Source organism: Lissotriton vulgaris, chromosome 3_1 (genome assembly GCF_964263255.1).
Source record: "Lissotriton vulgaris chromosome 3_1, aLisVul1.2, whole genome shotgun sequence".
Classification (NCBI taxonomy): domain Eukaryota; kingdom Metazoa; phylum Chordata; class Amphibia; order Caudata; family Salamandridae; genus Lissotriton; species Lissotriton vulgaris.
In genome coordinates this window covers 1,804,826,914-1,804,842,755 of record NC_141689.1, presented here as the reverse complement: position 1 = coordinate 1,804,842,755, position 15,842 = coordinate 1,804,826,914, and the positions used below count along the sequence as shown (strand labels likewise).

At 50.5% G+C, this 15,842-nt stretch overlaps 1 protein-coding gene across 2 annotated transcripts in view; it reads right to left on the bottom strand.

The window, feature by feature from the left end:
• SMARCA5 (SNF2 related chromatin remodeling ATPase 5) overlaps positions 1-15,842 on the bottom strand; it is a 452,210-nt gene that overhangs the window by 19,924 nt on the left and 416,444 nt on the right. For both annotated transcript variants that reach the window (XM_086962238.1, XM_086962239.1), the window contains exons 22-23: positions 9,516-9,728; positions 9,244-9,354 (exon numbers count right to left, since the gene is read on the bottom strand). In XM_086962238.1, the coding sequence (XP_086818364.1) occupies positions 9,244-9,354; positions 9,516-9,728 (324 nt within the window). The remainder of the gene's footprint in view (positions 1-9,243; positions 9,355-9,515; positions 9,729-15,842) is intronic.

The window sequence follows — 15,842 nt, the reverse complement described above, 5'->3', positions numbered from 1 at the left end:
CCATCAGGTATACAGGAAACACCCTCCAGTGTGCCATGTCTTCCCAGTTGAGGAAACAGGTTTCTTTGCACAAAGACCTCAGCATCTCTGGTCACACAGATGCCTAAATACGGAAAACCCGGTGTTGCCACCGTGCCACACGCGTGGAACGTCAGAACAGGCTGTTGTCCTCCAGCCAGTGGGAAAATGAGACTTATCCCAGTTGATCTGATAACCATGGTAACTCAAATGGTTGGAAATTATGTGGAATTTTGCCTACCAGAAGGCACGGTCCGGTTGCGTGCAACAGAATGTCATCAGGGTACAGGGAGATGCATTCCTCCCATGCACTGTTCCCCCAGATTGCCTACAAGAGAGGATCGTGTCCAATACAGCCACCAATGGCTCAAGTGCAAAGGCAAAGATCGGGGATAAGGGGCAGCCATGTCTAGTGCCCTTGTGAATGGCAAAAGGGCGAGACAGTACACCATTGACTCACAACCTCATTGTATAATCGCCTCAGAGTGGTCAGTGCATGTGCTAGGGCTTTGTCCTCTGCCATGTTGTCGAAGCAGAGGACGATGGGACAAACAGGTGTCAGGTGCCTCCCCTTCACTATCTAATTCCAAGGAGGTAATCTCCTTTTCTAACTTTTCATTTCTGATATCCTGTTCCTTCCTTTTCGCTCCTATGAGGGACACCATCTTGAAGACCTCCCAGAGGGTACAGGGGGAGTCAACAGACCCCTCATTCTCTTTCAAGTATTGATCGGTTCGCTCTTATATTTTATCTTGTAATTCCCTATCTTAAATGCTAAGAGACTATCCTTGGGGGGGAGCATTGAATTCCTGAAAGAAGGCCACCACCGGGAAGAAGTCAGAAATGACACGTGCCAGGTGATGTATGCCGTGGAACTGGCCCGCTCTCATATGGTAAGTATGTAATCCAATCAGGTGAAGCTACCATGCCTCGCCGACAGATGTGTACTTATTCTTGGTTGGGTGGCGCTCACACCAGAGGTTCACCACTCCATATGATTTAAGAGGGGCTCCCATCAGTCTCTCTCTACTGGGCATCCTAAACTTACTCAGATCCATCATGGCATTCATGTCACTGTAAGGCGTTACCCCACCACCAAGGTTTGATAGATGCTTGGAGATGAGGGTGTTTACAATCAGGTCCTCAAGAAATAGGTAGAAGTTGTGCCCTTACGCCCCCTCAGGGACACTGATCACCCTGACGTTGCGACAGGCCCTACACTCCTGATAGACTCTAGCCACCTTTATTTCCTCCTGTCTTGAGAGGTCAGACCTGTTCTTCTAGGTTTTGGGACGCAGTTTGTAGTGTTTGAATTTCCGACTCTGCTGTTGTGAGTTTCTCTAATGTTTTTCTTCAAGTCTGCCCTCAGGAGAGCAACATCCACTGTCCCTGCATCAATTATTGGTTCTAGAGTACTCTTGAAGTCCTGGATTGCTGCCATAAGGGCTCCAAGAGAGGGTTCTGCTGACTCAGACGACTCCGTGCTCTGTCCAGCCCCATCCAGCGACTGTTTAGATATGGCATATTAATCCATCTTGTTGGATTCCGTCTTTAGTTACCCCTTCGGTTTCACCCTGACCCCAAGGATGTAAGTAGTAAGAGCAGTAGGGGGGATAAAGGAAGTCCCAGCTGTATTACTTGTGTTTCTCGACTGCACAATATAAAATATGATGCTTTGAGACTGATGTTCACTAGAACACCAGTTTGTTCAATCGAGGCTTTAAGGATCACCACTACCTCCTCAGGGGGCCACTTATTCAGTGTCTCAGTTCTCAACACATACCACAACCAGCGGACCTCCTTGTCCGGCCCACACCTCCCCATGGGCTGCCATGGGTGCGGTTGAAAGGGGGAATGGGGTGGGCTCAGGGAGCCCCAAACAGTTTTGATCGTGATCTGGTAGTTCAGATCATCTTCAATCCGACGTTCAGGAGGCCATCCCTCAGTCCGTTAGGTCACTGATCTCCACCGGGAGGGCATAGCCTCCAACACCTGCCATGCTCTTTCAAAGGCAACATGGGGGTCCCCAAGCCAGCTGGCACCTCACCTCCAAGTTTGGCGTATCTCTCCAGCCCAGGCAGGCAGACATGTGGGGAAACAGTCGTACTGCTCTGATTAGGTTTTTCTCCTTAACAATTTAACACTCCCGCTGCAGCTTTCGCAATCCTTCAGCGCCCGGTCCCCGATGAGACCTCTTAGTCCGCGGATCCCAACCCCGCGAGACAGGGCACCACTCACAGGGCAGAGATAGAACAGCCACTCCTCACCCACAGCACCCTCTGTGGCCGTCTTTCACACAGCACCTCACTGCCGTTTTGTTCCTCACCCGCAAAGGTTGCAGGCAAAGTCAGTGAGTTACCGCTGGGCCTGGAACTGCTGCAGTCCACGCCCGGGCCTTCTCTGGTTGCCAGATCGCTCAAGATCAAGCAGGAACCAGAAAGCTGGTCACCAGTCTAAGGGCAGCCCAGAGGGCTACATTTGTCTTCTGCCATGCCCCAGCCCTGGAGCCATATCAGGGATCTCTTTTTTCAGATAGACCGGCCCAGACCATGCAGCCTAGTCAGAATACGCATGGCCGGCATCCAGCCCGCCCATACCCTGTTTCTCAGGCAGATATCAGCCCCAGAGTTACCTACAGGGACTACGGGTACACTGGAGAATCAGAACATGTCCTTCAGGTGCCAATGCAGGGGAATTTTGGGACTGATGTTCGGGTTTATTTCAGTACCCGCCCCGGTGCCACAAAGTGCGGCCATCTTGGTCAGCGCCAGGTCACGCCCCCCTCTTCTCATGGTTTTGATGCCAGATGCTTCAAAGCAGCTACTTTAGTGTCAACTGCTCCCATGAAATCTTAAGTTCCCTGCTTAATTTTTTTTGTTGCTTTTTTCAACATATAACTCAAGTTTAAACTGAACTGTAGAAACTATCCTTTTACCTCAGGTTTGAAGAAAACTGCTGTTTATTGGTCTCAAAAGGCGATACACCAATAAATGTACTTAACCGAAAATCTCCTTACTGATCTTTTTTGAGGGTCTAGCCGACTCAAAGAATTATCACTCAAAGGAACGTAGAAGTTCCCAAGGGAATGATAGGAACCAGATTCCAACTGACTGACCCTACATGTTCAACTCGCAGCAAACTTTAGAAAAACCATCACATTTAATGCTACTCACAAGGTGATACTACAAGTTAATAAAGGAGTGTACTATAGACTTAAACTTTGGGTTATACGCAGAAGTTACTTATCTTCAGTAACAATATATCTGTAAGAAAATTTAGTAGTGATAGATTCCTTACCTTAGAATTACCCCCAGGCGTCAGACTAGATCCGGAATTTCTTTTCGTCAACAGTACCCCAGCATGTCGGCAGGAGTCGTCATGCGGCTCCGCGTGAGTCGTTGGCACCGGAATGATGTTGTTAGTGTTACTTGGACGTGCCCCCGCGTACAGACGTCAGTTCTGTACAAGACTTTCCGCGCCAGGCACGCAGAGCCATGCAAGACACTGAGCACTGGTCCCATGAAACTAGGGCCCTGATAGGGGATAACCTTAATCCTAGAAAATCGGTTCCCAGAACGGGGAGGATGGGTGGGGCGGTATGGCATCTATCACTACTAATGTTTCTTACAGATATATCGTTACCGAAGGTAAGCAACTTGTGCACCTGAAAGAAACACGTAGTGATAGATTCCTTACCTTAGAATAGATGCCCCACCAATACCAACCCCGGTGGTCGGTTTGCGAACCAAGATCACACCTGAAAGTCCTGTAGAACAGAACGGCCAAAAGAAGCCGTCTCTCTGGACTTGGCTGTCCAGGCAGTAGTGCTTGGTAAACGTGAGAAGCTAGGCCCACGTAGCTGCCTGACCGATGTTATGCAAGGGAACTCCCCGTCCCAGAGCAGTAGTGGCTGCCGTCGCCTTGGTAGAGTGGTCGCGCAACCCCACCGGAGGCTCCTTTTTAGCCAAGTAGTAACAAGCCTTTATGCACAGAACGACCCACCGAGAGATGGTCCGCTTGTGCACAGACCAACCTTTCTTGGCAGCCACTTAGCCAACAAAGAGCTTGTCATCCACCCGGAACGGTTGTGAGCGGTCCAGATAGAAAGAGCGCATGTTTTGGGTCCAGACGGTGGAGCCTCTCTTCCTCTTTTGAGGGATGCAGAGGCGGAAAGAAGGTGGGAAAAGCGATGGTCTGCCTGAAGTGAAAGGCAGTGACAACCTTTGGCAGAAAAGAAGGACGAGTCCTTAGAACAACTTTGTCCGGATGGACAGAGAGAAAAGGAGGCTTAGAAGAGCCTGGAGCTCACTCACCCTTCTGGCAGAGGTGATGGCAACCACGAAAGGAGTCTTTAGAGTGAGGAGACAGAAAGGACAATTGTGAAGTGGCTCAAAGAGAGCACACATCAGAAAAGCAAGAAGGAGATTCAAGTCCCACTGAGGCATCATAAAAGGAACAGGAGGAAACATGTGCGTGATGCCTTTCAAGAATCTGTTTACAACAGGGGACTTGAAAAGGGAAGGTTGATCTGGAAGCCATAGAAAGGCTGAAATGGCCGATTGATAGCTCTTGATAGTGCCTAGAGCAGAGCCCTGCTGGGTCAAAGAGAGAAGAAAAAGAGGAACCTCTGAAAGAGGGGCGGAAAGGGGATCCACAGCCTTTGCTGTGCACCATGTCACACACTTATTCCACCTGCAGGCACATACCGTCTTGGTGGAGGGATGCTTGGCTGCCAAGATAACATTACAGACTTCAGGAGGCAGGTCGAAAGACCTCAACTGCCGCTGCTCAATCTCCATGCAAGGTGCAGACTGAACAGGTTCAGGTGGAAGACCGTCCCCTGCTGCTGCAACAGAAGATCCTCCCGAAGAGGCAGGCAGATCGGGGGATCGATGCTCATACGGAGTAGCTTGGGATACCATACTCTTCAAGCCCAGCCCTGAGCCACAAGGATGACTTGGGCCTGGTCGTGCCTGATCTTCAGCACTCTGGGCAGAAGTGGTATAGGCGGAATGGCGTTCAACAGACCGCAACGCCACTCGCGATGAAAAGCGCTGCAGAGCGAGTGCCGCCTTGGAAATTCCAACGCGCAGAAGTGATGATATTGCGCGTTCTCTTCGGTGGCGCTTAGATCTAATCAAGGCTCTCCCCATTGCTGAAAGAGACCTTGCGCCACGTCCGAGTTCAGATGCCATTCGTGATCCATCATGCACCAGCGGCTGAGTTTGTCCGCCCTGGCGTTCAGAGAGCCTGCCAGGTGTTGAACCACCAGGGACATGCCCTGATGTTTCAGCCAAGCCCAGAGGTGCAGAGCCACTTGGCAAGGGGTCCACGACCCCACACTGCCCTGTTTGTTGCAGTACCACATGGCAGTGGTGTTTTCGGTGAAAACCTGCACTACTCTCCCCACTACAGAAGGAAAGAATGTCTTCAGTGCAAGTTGGATCGCCCGAAGCTCCAGAAGGTTGATGTGGAGCTTGGACTCCGCCGCACACCAGAGGCCTCTGATCTCTGCCTCCCCCATGTGGCCGCCCCATCCCATAAGGGACGCGTCCATCACAACTGAATATTCCGGATGGGAAAAAGAGAGGGATCTGCCATTGACCCAATCGCTATACGTGAGCCACCACTACAACTCCGAGATATGGACGTGATTGGACAGGTTGCCCTGGTGCTGTGCCCACTCAAATTTCAGGTCCCACTGCAGAACCAATCTGGCATGATCCACCATCAGGATGCAGGAGGCCAGCAGACCCAGTCTGAGCGTCATCCTGACCAAAACCCGGGACAGAGGCTGAAAGATCGGAATCTTAGCCTGAATGTCCGGTACTCGCTGCTCGGGAGGATAAACCGGAAACTGCGCAGAGTCCAGAACCGTTCCGATGAAAAGGAGCTTCTGTGAGGGAATCTGGTGCAACTTCGGCACATTGATGGAGGCACCCAGCGAATGCAGGAGGGCAGCCGCAGTCTGGAGGTAGGAGTTAACTGCCTGGGGCGAGCCCGCCTTCAACAGCCAGTCGAAATAGGGGGAAGACTGAACCCCCTAATCTGCACAGATGAACTGCAACCACAGCCATCACTTTCGTGAACACCCGAAGGACATTGGTAAGGCCAAAGGGGAGCACAGTGAACTGAAAATGCTTGTGGCCTACTATGGGCAGGCAGGACGGGAATATGGAAATAGGTGTCCTGCAAGTCCAACGCCACCATCCAGTCGTGCGGGTCTAGGGCAGACAAGCAAGCGTGAGCATCTTCAACTTCTCCTTCCGGAGCAAGCGATTGACGTCTCAAAGGTCTAAGATAGGACGCAGGCCCTTATCCTCCTTTGGAACCAGAAAATAGTGGGAATAACCACAACTTACTTCTGGTGTTGGAACGCGCTCGATGGCCCCCTTGGCCAAAAGGGCCGCAACTTCCTGCTGGAGAAGCGCCAAGTGATCCCCTGACATGCAGTCGTACTGAGGTGGCATGGCTGGAGGTGTTGTCTCGAAAGGGAGGGAGTAGCCCTTTCGGACTATTTGCGGCACCCACTTGCCCGAAGTGATGTTGCACCAGTGGTGGAGATGATGGCATATTAGTCCACCCACTGGCGTCTGATGGGCCTGAAAGGTCCGACTAGGAGGGCTTTGAAGTGGATGCTGCGGCGGTGGACTGACCCGCCCGGTGGCCCCCTGAACCGCCTCAGCGGTTCCCACGTCCGCGACCAAGATGAGGTTGTTGCTGCTGCTGTGGTGTGTGGCTCTACGAATGCTGATGGGCGCCCCTTTGGTGGCCACGAAAGGAGCGAAAAGCAGAAGGCGGAGGAGGCAGCGTGGCCCTGAAGCGCTCCAACGCTCTGCCTTATGGCCAAAAAGGTGAATGCCATCAAAGAGCATGTCCATCAGAGTGTTCTGGACATTCCCTGAGAAGTCAGTTGTCCTCAACCAGGCGTGGCCCAGTGAGTCAGCTGTGTCCAGCCCACAACGTATGGTGAATTTTGCTACTTCTCTCCTGGTCGCAATCGCCTGGGAAAGAACTACCTGGGCCACCTCCGGGCAGTTAGGCAGCACCTGCGCAACCGTGTCCCAGAGAATGGGTATAATGGCCCAAGAGGCACGCAGTGTTCACCGACTGCAGCCCTAGGCTGGCAGATGAAAACAGTTTACCAAACTGATCCAGCTTCTTGGATTCCCTAGGTGCAGTAGGGAATGCGCTCTGGGATGTAGAGGCTTGGACAACCAAGCTCTCCGGGGTGGGGTGCGGAGTAAGAAAGAGGGGGGGGGGGGGGGGGCACGTTCCTATCCACAGGAGCCCCTGTGTTTGGCCTGGACCAGGTGCCAAAAAGAAAGTCAGATAGTGCTTCATTAAAGGGCAGCAAGGGCTCCAAAGAGGTAGCTGCCGGTTAGGGCACTACTGTCAGGAGATTAGTCCGGACGGCCACCGTAAAGAGTTCGAGGTGTAGAGCCTTCCCCGCCCTACGCAACACCACTGCATAACTGGCTCCCTCCTCCACAGCCACGGTAGGAGGAGACAGCATGCCAGGGTCAGGTGAGGTGTCAATACCACTGGCCTCCCCCAAATCCTCTGCCCAGTCCTGATCATAAGCACAGTCCTGTGCTAGAAGGTCCTCAGACCCCTCCCAGCCCCCCCCTTCCTCCTAAATCTGTGGAACAGGCTCAAAATAAGGAGGAGGGACATAGTGCACAAAAGGGCCCGTCCGTATCGGCATCGGGTGATGTCGATCCGGCACAGTGTCCGGGCTGAACCTTGGGGACGACGTCGTCCCGAGGAGCGGGCGACTTCTGAAGCGGTGCCGGTGGAGGCGTCACTAGGTCAATCTGCGTCAATCGGGATCTGATCACTGAAGGACCTGCGGAGCTGGGGCGGGAGCCAGCGGAGATGGCAAAGTAGGACCCCCAGTCGGGCCCGCGGGGCCAGACGAAAGACGGGGCATGGCAGCAGGAAACTCTTGCACCTGGGCAGGCGTCGACCCGCACCAAGGGGGGGGGGGGGGGTAAACTTGGGGCGACGTCGCAGGCTCTGCCGGAGCCGCAGGGGTGGCAGTGCCTGCACCCTCAGCCGCGACGGGCTAGGGGCAGTCGAACAGCAAGGATGCTTCTTCGACTTCTTCTTGGAATGCTTAGACTTACCTGACCCCGAGTGCGTAGACTTAGATCCAGAAGAATGATGGTGACTGCTCCCAGACCAGTCCCTCGACCTTCCATGGGACCGGGACCACTAGCGGCGCGGAGCAGACTGCCGGACTTCAAGCAACTTTCGGGACCGCTCCTGCAAAGCCTTCGGCGCCATGGCCCAGCAGTCGGGGCACGACTTGGGGTCGTGGTCGCGCACCAGGCAGTACACACACGCGGTGTGGATCTGTCACCTACATCATGCGGTGACAGTCTCGACAGTTCTTGAACCCGGGCATCCCTACGACACCAGGAGTTGATCGGCTTGAAAAAAGATTAGGTAAAAGGCCTCAAAAACACTGACAAAAAGTGACTGGGGGTACTTGCTCTTCCCGGACCTGCGCTTGCTGGCGCGGAAAAAGAAAGAACTGACGTCAGCGTGAGCGGGTGTGTCTAAGAAAATATAACGTCATCCCGGCGCCAACGACGCCTGCGAAGCCACACGACGCCGCCTACCGACACACTGCTGACGAAAAAACTTTCCGGATCCAGACTGACGTCTGGGTGTAATTCTAAGGTAAGGAATCTATCACTACATGTTTATTTCAGATGAAAAGATAAATTAAAGAAATAAACCTGTGAAAGATCGAGAACGTCCAACGTTCAGGCCAACAGGATAGTCACACATAACTGGAATGCTATCTCAGTTCACGACTCAGGTAGTCAACAAATCTTGACAGTACATTTCTCTCACCTCAAATTTGGAAATACTTCAGACGCATGTAAAACAGATTAATCATGAGAAAGCAATATAAAGAAGATACTGAAGCTAATAAATTGAGTGTTTACGGAATCAAAATAGATTTTTAGAGGCAATCAATGCAAGGGTCCCAGGTTGTTGCAAATGTACTAGGCTGTTGATTTTAGTCAATTTAAAACGTTTTCTGCTCATATACATAGTTGCGCGATTTGTATATGTTACTGTGCAACATTCTCCAAATAAATGGTGGAGACCATTAGCATGGATTTACAAAACCACCACTGTGAATTTATAATGCTTGGAAGACCAATATTTATTCAAACATTGAAAGGCGTTTATTTTCTTCATTCTTACCGAAGATTTTGGACCTCCTCGTTTTTTCTTCTCTGCCTTTTCCTTCTCTTCCAGTTCAAGGTTCTCTCTTTCAATCAATGTAATTAGTGTATTACAGCGCCTTTGCAGTTCCTAGAATATAGAGAATAATATCCAAGGTCAATACGATAAAAACAATAACACATCTACGTGCCATAAAAAGGATGAAAACCTGCACCATGAGCAAACCCAAAGGACTGTGAAGTAGTACCAAATTTGAATCCATGTGAAATAGGATGGGTGTTTTCACTTACCATTGCGGTCCTTGATTTGAGAAACCAATCAAATCTGAACTGGGGAGAGTTCCGTATACACTGCCGAAGTTCATCATAGACATTTTCCTTGTCGAAGCCCAGCTTGTGCAGCATACAGATAAGAAACCGGTCCTCTTCCTCTGTATAATTTTTACCTTTGTTAGTCCCATAGGAAATTCTCAGCTGGTGGAATGGGGCTTTATATCTGCCAATCTAAAGGAGAGATTAGATTTCTATTTAAATATCCACAAAAATATAAAGATTTAGGCTACAAGTGCTATATGAAGGCCATAAAGTGTTATGATAACAACCACAAAAGTCACATCCCTAAATACACTTTGCTAAAATCCTATACTTTTGACTCACCTTCCCAAAAATCAAGCTAATAATGTAAGACATCAAAAACACTTGTACATTACTTACTAGCACAACCCCACTGCTTACCAACAAAAGTTCTGCACACATTTTGCAACATTCGAAAGATTATACATTCTAGTCCAGACAAGTTGGATTCCTCTGAATTATGCAAAGGTGATCATGATCAAATTCAAATGCTGAAAAGGTTCAACCTATGCATGGCCTCTCAAACACTTAAACAGCTCAAATATAAAAACGCAGATCTAGACTTTTCTTTTAAATAGCAAATGCATATTTTATTTCATTGCACAACTGTACTGTTTGAACTTATCCACAATTCTTTTTAACAAGGAAAAGAAAAAAAACTAATAACCTAGGTGAGTAGCATTAGGTGAATAATGGGAGCCGCTGCTAGGAGACTGCCAAGAGGTCCTAGAGAGACAATGCAGCAACCATAGGCCGCAGTTTATTTTCACAATCAAAAAAATAAGTTACTTATCATTGGTAACGCTCTGTTAGATACTTTAATGGTAGATTACTTAACTTGCGAATGTTCCCAAGCAGCAAATTGGAATCAGAAACTCATGCAACAGCGTCAGCACAACGTTAGTGGTCACGTGGGCATTTGTCATAATAGAATCACATCATTATGACATTTCCAAAATAAAGAAAACCCACCTGACGAAGTCGGACTAAAGAAAATACATTTTGGTAAAATGGTACAAATGACAGAATTGATTGCCCACGAAAAACGTAGGTTTTTCTGGCAAAGGTAAATTGCTAGTATTTTTAAATAAATACCATCACAGTAGTCTTTTCTAGGTCTACATAGACCAGTCACTGAGGAAAAGGAAGACCGTTTGTATTGGCAGCAAGTAAAAAAGCTAACATGGACTCTTATTACTCCCAAAAGCCCAATCAACAGAATGGGAAAGGTGGGCGGTGAACAATCTGTAGTAAGAGTATCCACCAGAAAGGTAACATTCTTCTGACGATCTGTTTCAACTACAAACTCCTCAGCTTATCAATCAGTACTAAAGCACTCCAAAGAGATGCACCTGATGAGTGTACTTGCACCAGGAAGTCAGAGGGCAAATGAACCCGTCCCTACAGTAGTGCCTCATGAAAGCACCCAAACATGCCCACCAAGCTTCCTGGCGAATGTTCAACATTAAAATTAAACACCCTGAGCTAGAGCTGTGGTGGCAGCTTTTGCCTGATGGAATGAGTCACAAGGCAAACATGTGGATCTATTTCGGCCTAGGTATAGCACTTATTCAGTGAACAATACTGCAAATGCTACTTACCAGTATGCATCTGTTCTTGGCATGTAGGGCTGCTGACATTCATATCTGTGCACAGATCGCCGCCTAGTGTTGGGTCCGGATGATTGCACATTGTTGTCCTGGAAGAGTCTTCGAAGTATCACGAGATAGGTGGCTCCTCCCCTGGACTACAGTGCGCATGGGCATCGCCTCCATCCCCAGATTGTTTTTAGCCATTGGCAGAGATGGAGTGAAGTATGTGAGTGATGACCATGCTATGAGCATATACATATATACATATGAATGAATACTGCAGCTGCTACAGGCGCCGGGGAGGAGGGTGGGCGATATGAATGTCAGCAGCCCTACATGCCAAGAACAGATGCATACTGGTAAGTAGCATTTGCAGTTCGAGGCATGTGGGCTGCTGAATTCATATCTGTGCATAGAATACATAGCAGTCCCTCCATTAGCGGCGGCCGCCCGTGCCAGCTGCAGCAGTCTGAAAAAGTGTTTTGAGAACAGCCTGACCAACAGCTGCCTGCTGTTTGGAATGCACGTCTACACAGTAGTGTTTAGTGAAAGTATGTGTGGTAGACCATGTGGCTGCTCTACAGATATCTTCTAAGGGAATGTTACCTAGGAAAGCCATAGAGGCCCCCAACTTCCTGGTGGAGTGGGCCCTTGGTGGGATAGTGAGAGTGCGCTTAGCTTCAGCGTAACAGATCTGAATGCATTTCACTATCCACCTAGCGATCCCAGCTTTGGAGATAGCGTTTCCCTTGTGGTGTGTGGCAAAAGCAACAAAAAGCTGCTTGGTTTTGCGAAAATCTTTCGTCCTGTCTACATAGTACATCAAGGCTCTCTTAACATCAAGGGTGTGGAGCATCCGCTCCGCCAGCGTCTCTGGGTTTTGGAAAAACACCGGCAACTCAATTGTCTGGTTTATATGGAATTGAGATACAACCTTGGGTAAGAATTTAGGGTTAGTACGAAGCACAACCCTGTTAGCATGCACCTGGAAGAAAGGTTCTTGGATGGTGAGCGCCTGCAGCTCGCTAACCCTCCGTAGCGATGTAATTGCTACTAAGAACGCAACCTTCCAAGTCAGAAACTGAAGCTCACAAGGGTGCAGTGGCTCGAAGGGAGGACCCATCAGCCTTGTAAGAACCACATTGAGGTTCCATTCTGGAGCTGGTGGGTTCCTTGGTGGAATGACTCTTTTGAGTCCTTCCAGAAAGGCCTTGATAGCAGGGACCTTAAAGAGTGACAGGTGTTGCCTATTCTGGAGGTATGCTGCCATAGCAGACAGGTGAATGCGGATGGAAGAGTACGCCAGATTGCATTGATACAGGTGGAACAGGTAACAAATGATGTTTTGAATGGAAGCATCTAGCGGGTCAATATCGTGGTTATCACAGTAGATGACAAACCTCTTCCATTTAGCCGCATAACAAGCTCTCGTAGTGGGCTTCCTTGCTCCCGAATGATGTCCATGTAATCGGGAGGAAGATTGAGGTAGCCAAACTCTAGGACTTCAGGAGCCAGATCGCCAGGTTGAGCTGTTGCGAATCTGGGTGCTGAATGTCGCCATGGCTCTGCGTCAGAAGGCTGGGAGTGAGATGAAGCCTTTGATGCGGTACCACGGAGAGTTCCAGAAACGTGGTGTACCATGGTTGGCGAGCCCACGTTGGAGCAACCAGGATGAGCGTCATCGAGTGCTGCCTGAGCTTGCGTGCCACCAGCGGTATCAGAGGTGCTGGGGGAAAAGCGTACGCAAATCTGCCTGACCAGTTCATCCACATCGCATTGCCCTGTGATTGCGGGTGTGGGAACCTGGCGGCGAAGCTTTGGCATTTTGCGTTCTCCTTTGTGGCGAACAGGTCTATCTCTGGATGACCCCACTTTTGGAAGTACGGTTGGAGTACTGATGGATGTATCTCCCACTCGTGCATTTGATGGCTGTGCCTGCTGAGCAGATCCGCCATCTGATTGTCCTTGCCCGGGAGATGCTCTGCCATGAGGAAGATGTTCCTCTGAATGGCCCACTTCCACATGCTCTGAGCCAGATGAGACAGCTGCGGAGAGTGTGTGCCTCCCTGCTTCTGAATGTAGTACATGGCCGTCATGTTGTCCGTCCGGATCAACACGACTTTGTTGCACAGATGTACTTTGAACGCCTTCAAGGCCATGAAGATTGCCATCAGTTCCAACACATGGATGTGCATCTTCCTTTGCTGTAGTGTCCAGAGTCCCTGCACCGTGTACTGGAGTACATGCGCTCCCCATCACTGGAGAGAGGCGTCCGTTGTCAGGATAATCTGTGGCACAGGCTCTTGGAATGGTCGGCCTTTGCAAAGGTTTTGTGGATTCCACCAATGCAGAGAGTTGTATGCCCGACCGCTCACCAACACTAGGTCTGTCAGTTGCCCATGAGCCTGAGTTCACTGATGTGCAAGGCACTCCTGAAGCGGCGCATATGTAGTCTCGCGTGCGGGACAAGGGAGATGCAGGAGGCCATCATGCCTATCAACTGCATGAACACCTTCGCTGGAAGCGAGTGCTGAGGTCTGAACCGCTGGATCAGCGCCTGGATACTGGCGATTCTCACTGAATTTGGCTGCGCAGTGGCTGCCAGAGTGTTGATTGTCGCGCCCAGATACTGTCGCACGTGGTCGGGCTGGAGATGGGACTTTGGGTAGTTCAGAGAGAATCCCAGATCGTGCAGGAGATGAATGGTGCGTGACACATGGTCGACGCACTGTCGTTCTGTCTTTGCCTGAATGAGCCAGTCGTCCAGGTAGGGGTAGACGTGGACGTTCTGGCGACGGAGATGCGCCGCCACAGTAGCTAGGCACTTTGTAAATACCCTTGGCGCCGTGGTGACCCCGAACGGCAGAACCCTGAACTGGTAATGCTGGTCTAGAATCGTGAATCTGAGATACTTCCTGTGGGAAGGATGCAGGGGGATATGAAAATATGCATCTTTCAGATCCAGCGTAGCCAGGAAGTCCCCCTGCTGAAGCAGGGGAAGCACTTGCTGTAACGTGAGCATATGGAAGTGCTCCGAGATAATGTACCAGTTTAGGGGCCTGAGGTCCAGGATGGGCCTGAGGGATCCGTCCTTTTTGGGGATCAGAAAATACAGGGAGTAAACCCCTGTTCCCCGCTCTTGCAATGGAACGAGCTCTATCGCCCCTTTTTGCAGCATGACTAGAACTTCTTGCTGCAACAAGGTCAAGTGCTCGCCGGACATAGGACGGCTCCTTGGGGGTATGTTTGGTGGAATGGAAGTAAGTTCCAGACAGTAACCGTACTGGATAAGAGACTTGACCCACCTGTCCGTGGTGATGGATTTCCACGCTGGCAGGAACTGCTGGAGTCTCCCCCCGACCGGTGTTGTATGGTCGGGGGGCAGTGACAAGACGTCACTGCTTGTTGGCGGTGGTGGACCTGGAGCTGTTGTTTCCACGTCCCCTGCCCTTGACGTTATTGCCTCTGTAACCACCTCTACCCTTGTTGTTGTACGAGGTTTGGGTGTTACTTTTGTAATACTGTGTGGACTGCGATGCCTGACCCCTTGAGGTGCCTCTGGAAGTGGAGCGGCGAAAGGAACCACTCCGAAACTGCTGACTTTGTGGGGCCCCCATAGACTTGGCAGTTTCCGTATCTTTTTTCATTTTTTCCAGTGTCGCATCCACCTCAGGGCCAAACAGGTGGTCAGGATTAACTGTTTGATTCAGTATTGTAGTTTGGATGTCGGGTTTGAATCCTGAAATCCTAAGCCAGGCATGCCGTCTAAGCAACACACTGGTATTGATCGCCCTGGAGGCTGTTTCTGCCACATCCAGTGCACATTTTATGGATGCATTCGTAATGAGCTTTCCTTCCTGAATCAGCATTTCTCCTGCCTCCTTGTACTGGTCAGGCAAGTGTTGCAGTATTGATTCTAAGGTGTCATAATGAGCCCTATCATAGCGTGCAAGTAGGGCTTGTGTGTTAGATATTCTCCAAATATTAGCTGCCAGTGCAGCAATCCGTTTGCCTGAGGCCTCAAAGATCTTGGACTCTTTGTCTGGGGGAGGAGCGTCACCAGTGGTCTGCGAGTTCGCCCTCTTCCGAGCGTTGGAAACAACCAACGAGTCCAATGGCAAGTGTCCCTTGATATATGTTGGATCCGAGGGCGCTGCCTTATATTTCCTGTCAATGCGAGGGTTGACTACACGCGCCCGGGTGGGCTCCTTGAAGACCTCGGTTGCGTGTTTAAGCACCCCTTTAAGCATCGGCAGTGTCTTGACCGACTTTTCAGCTACTGAGAAAGTGTCAAATAAGAAGTCCACATCCACGGGGTCCGAGTGCAGCTCGACGTCGTGGTTAGCCGCAGCTCTCTCGATCAGAGCGTTGAAGGCCGCCGAGTCCTCCGTCGGTGACGTTTTGGCCGCAAAAAGGTGCGCGTCCTGGCCCGACTGCGGGTCCTCTGGGTCGCCTCCGGCCGACCAAGGTTCGTGCTCCTCCTCCGGATCCGAGTACGCCGGATAGGTGTACTCGGCGTCTTCCTCGTCCGCATCGCCTGCGGCGGAATGCGTTGGCGAGTGTCCCCGGTCTTGTGGAGACATAGGTTCTACCAGAGCCGAAGATTCCGCAGAGTCCCTTTTATTTTTGAGAGGGATCCGAAAATGTTCCAACACCGGCTCCGTAGTGATTT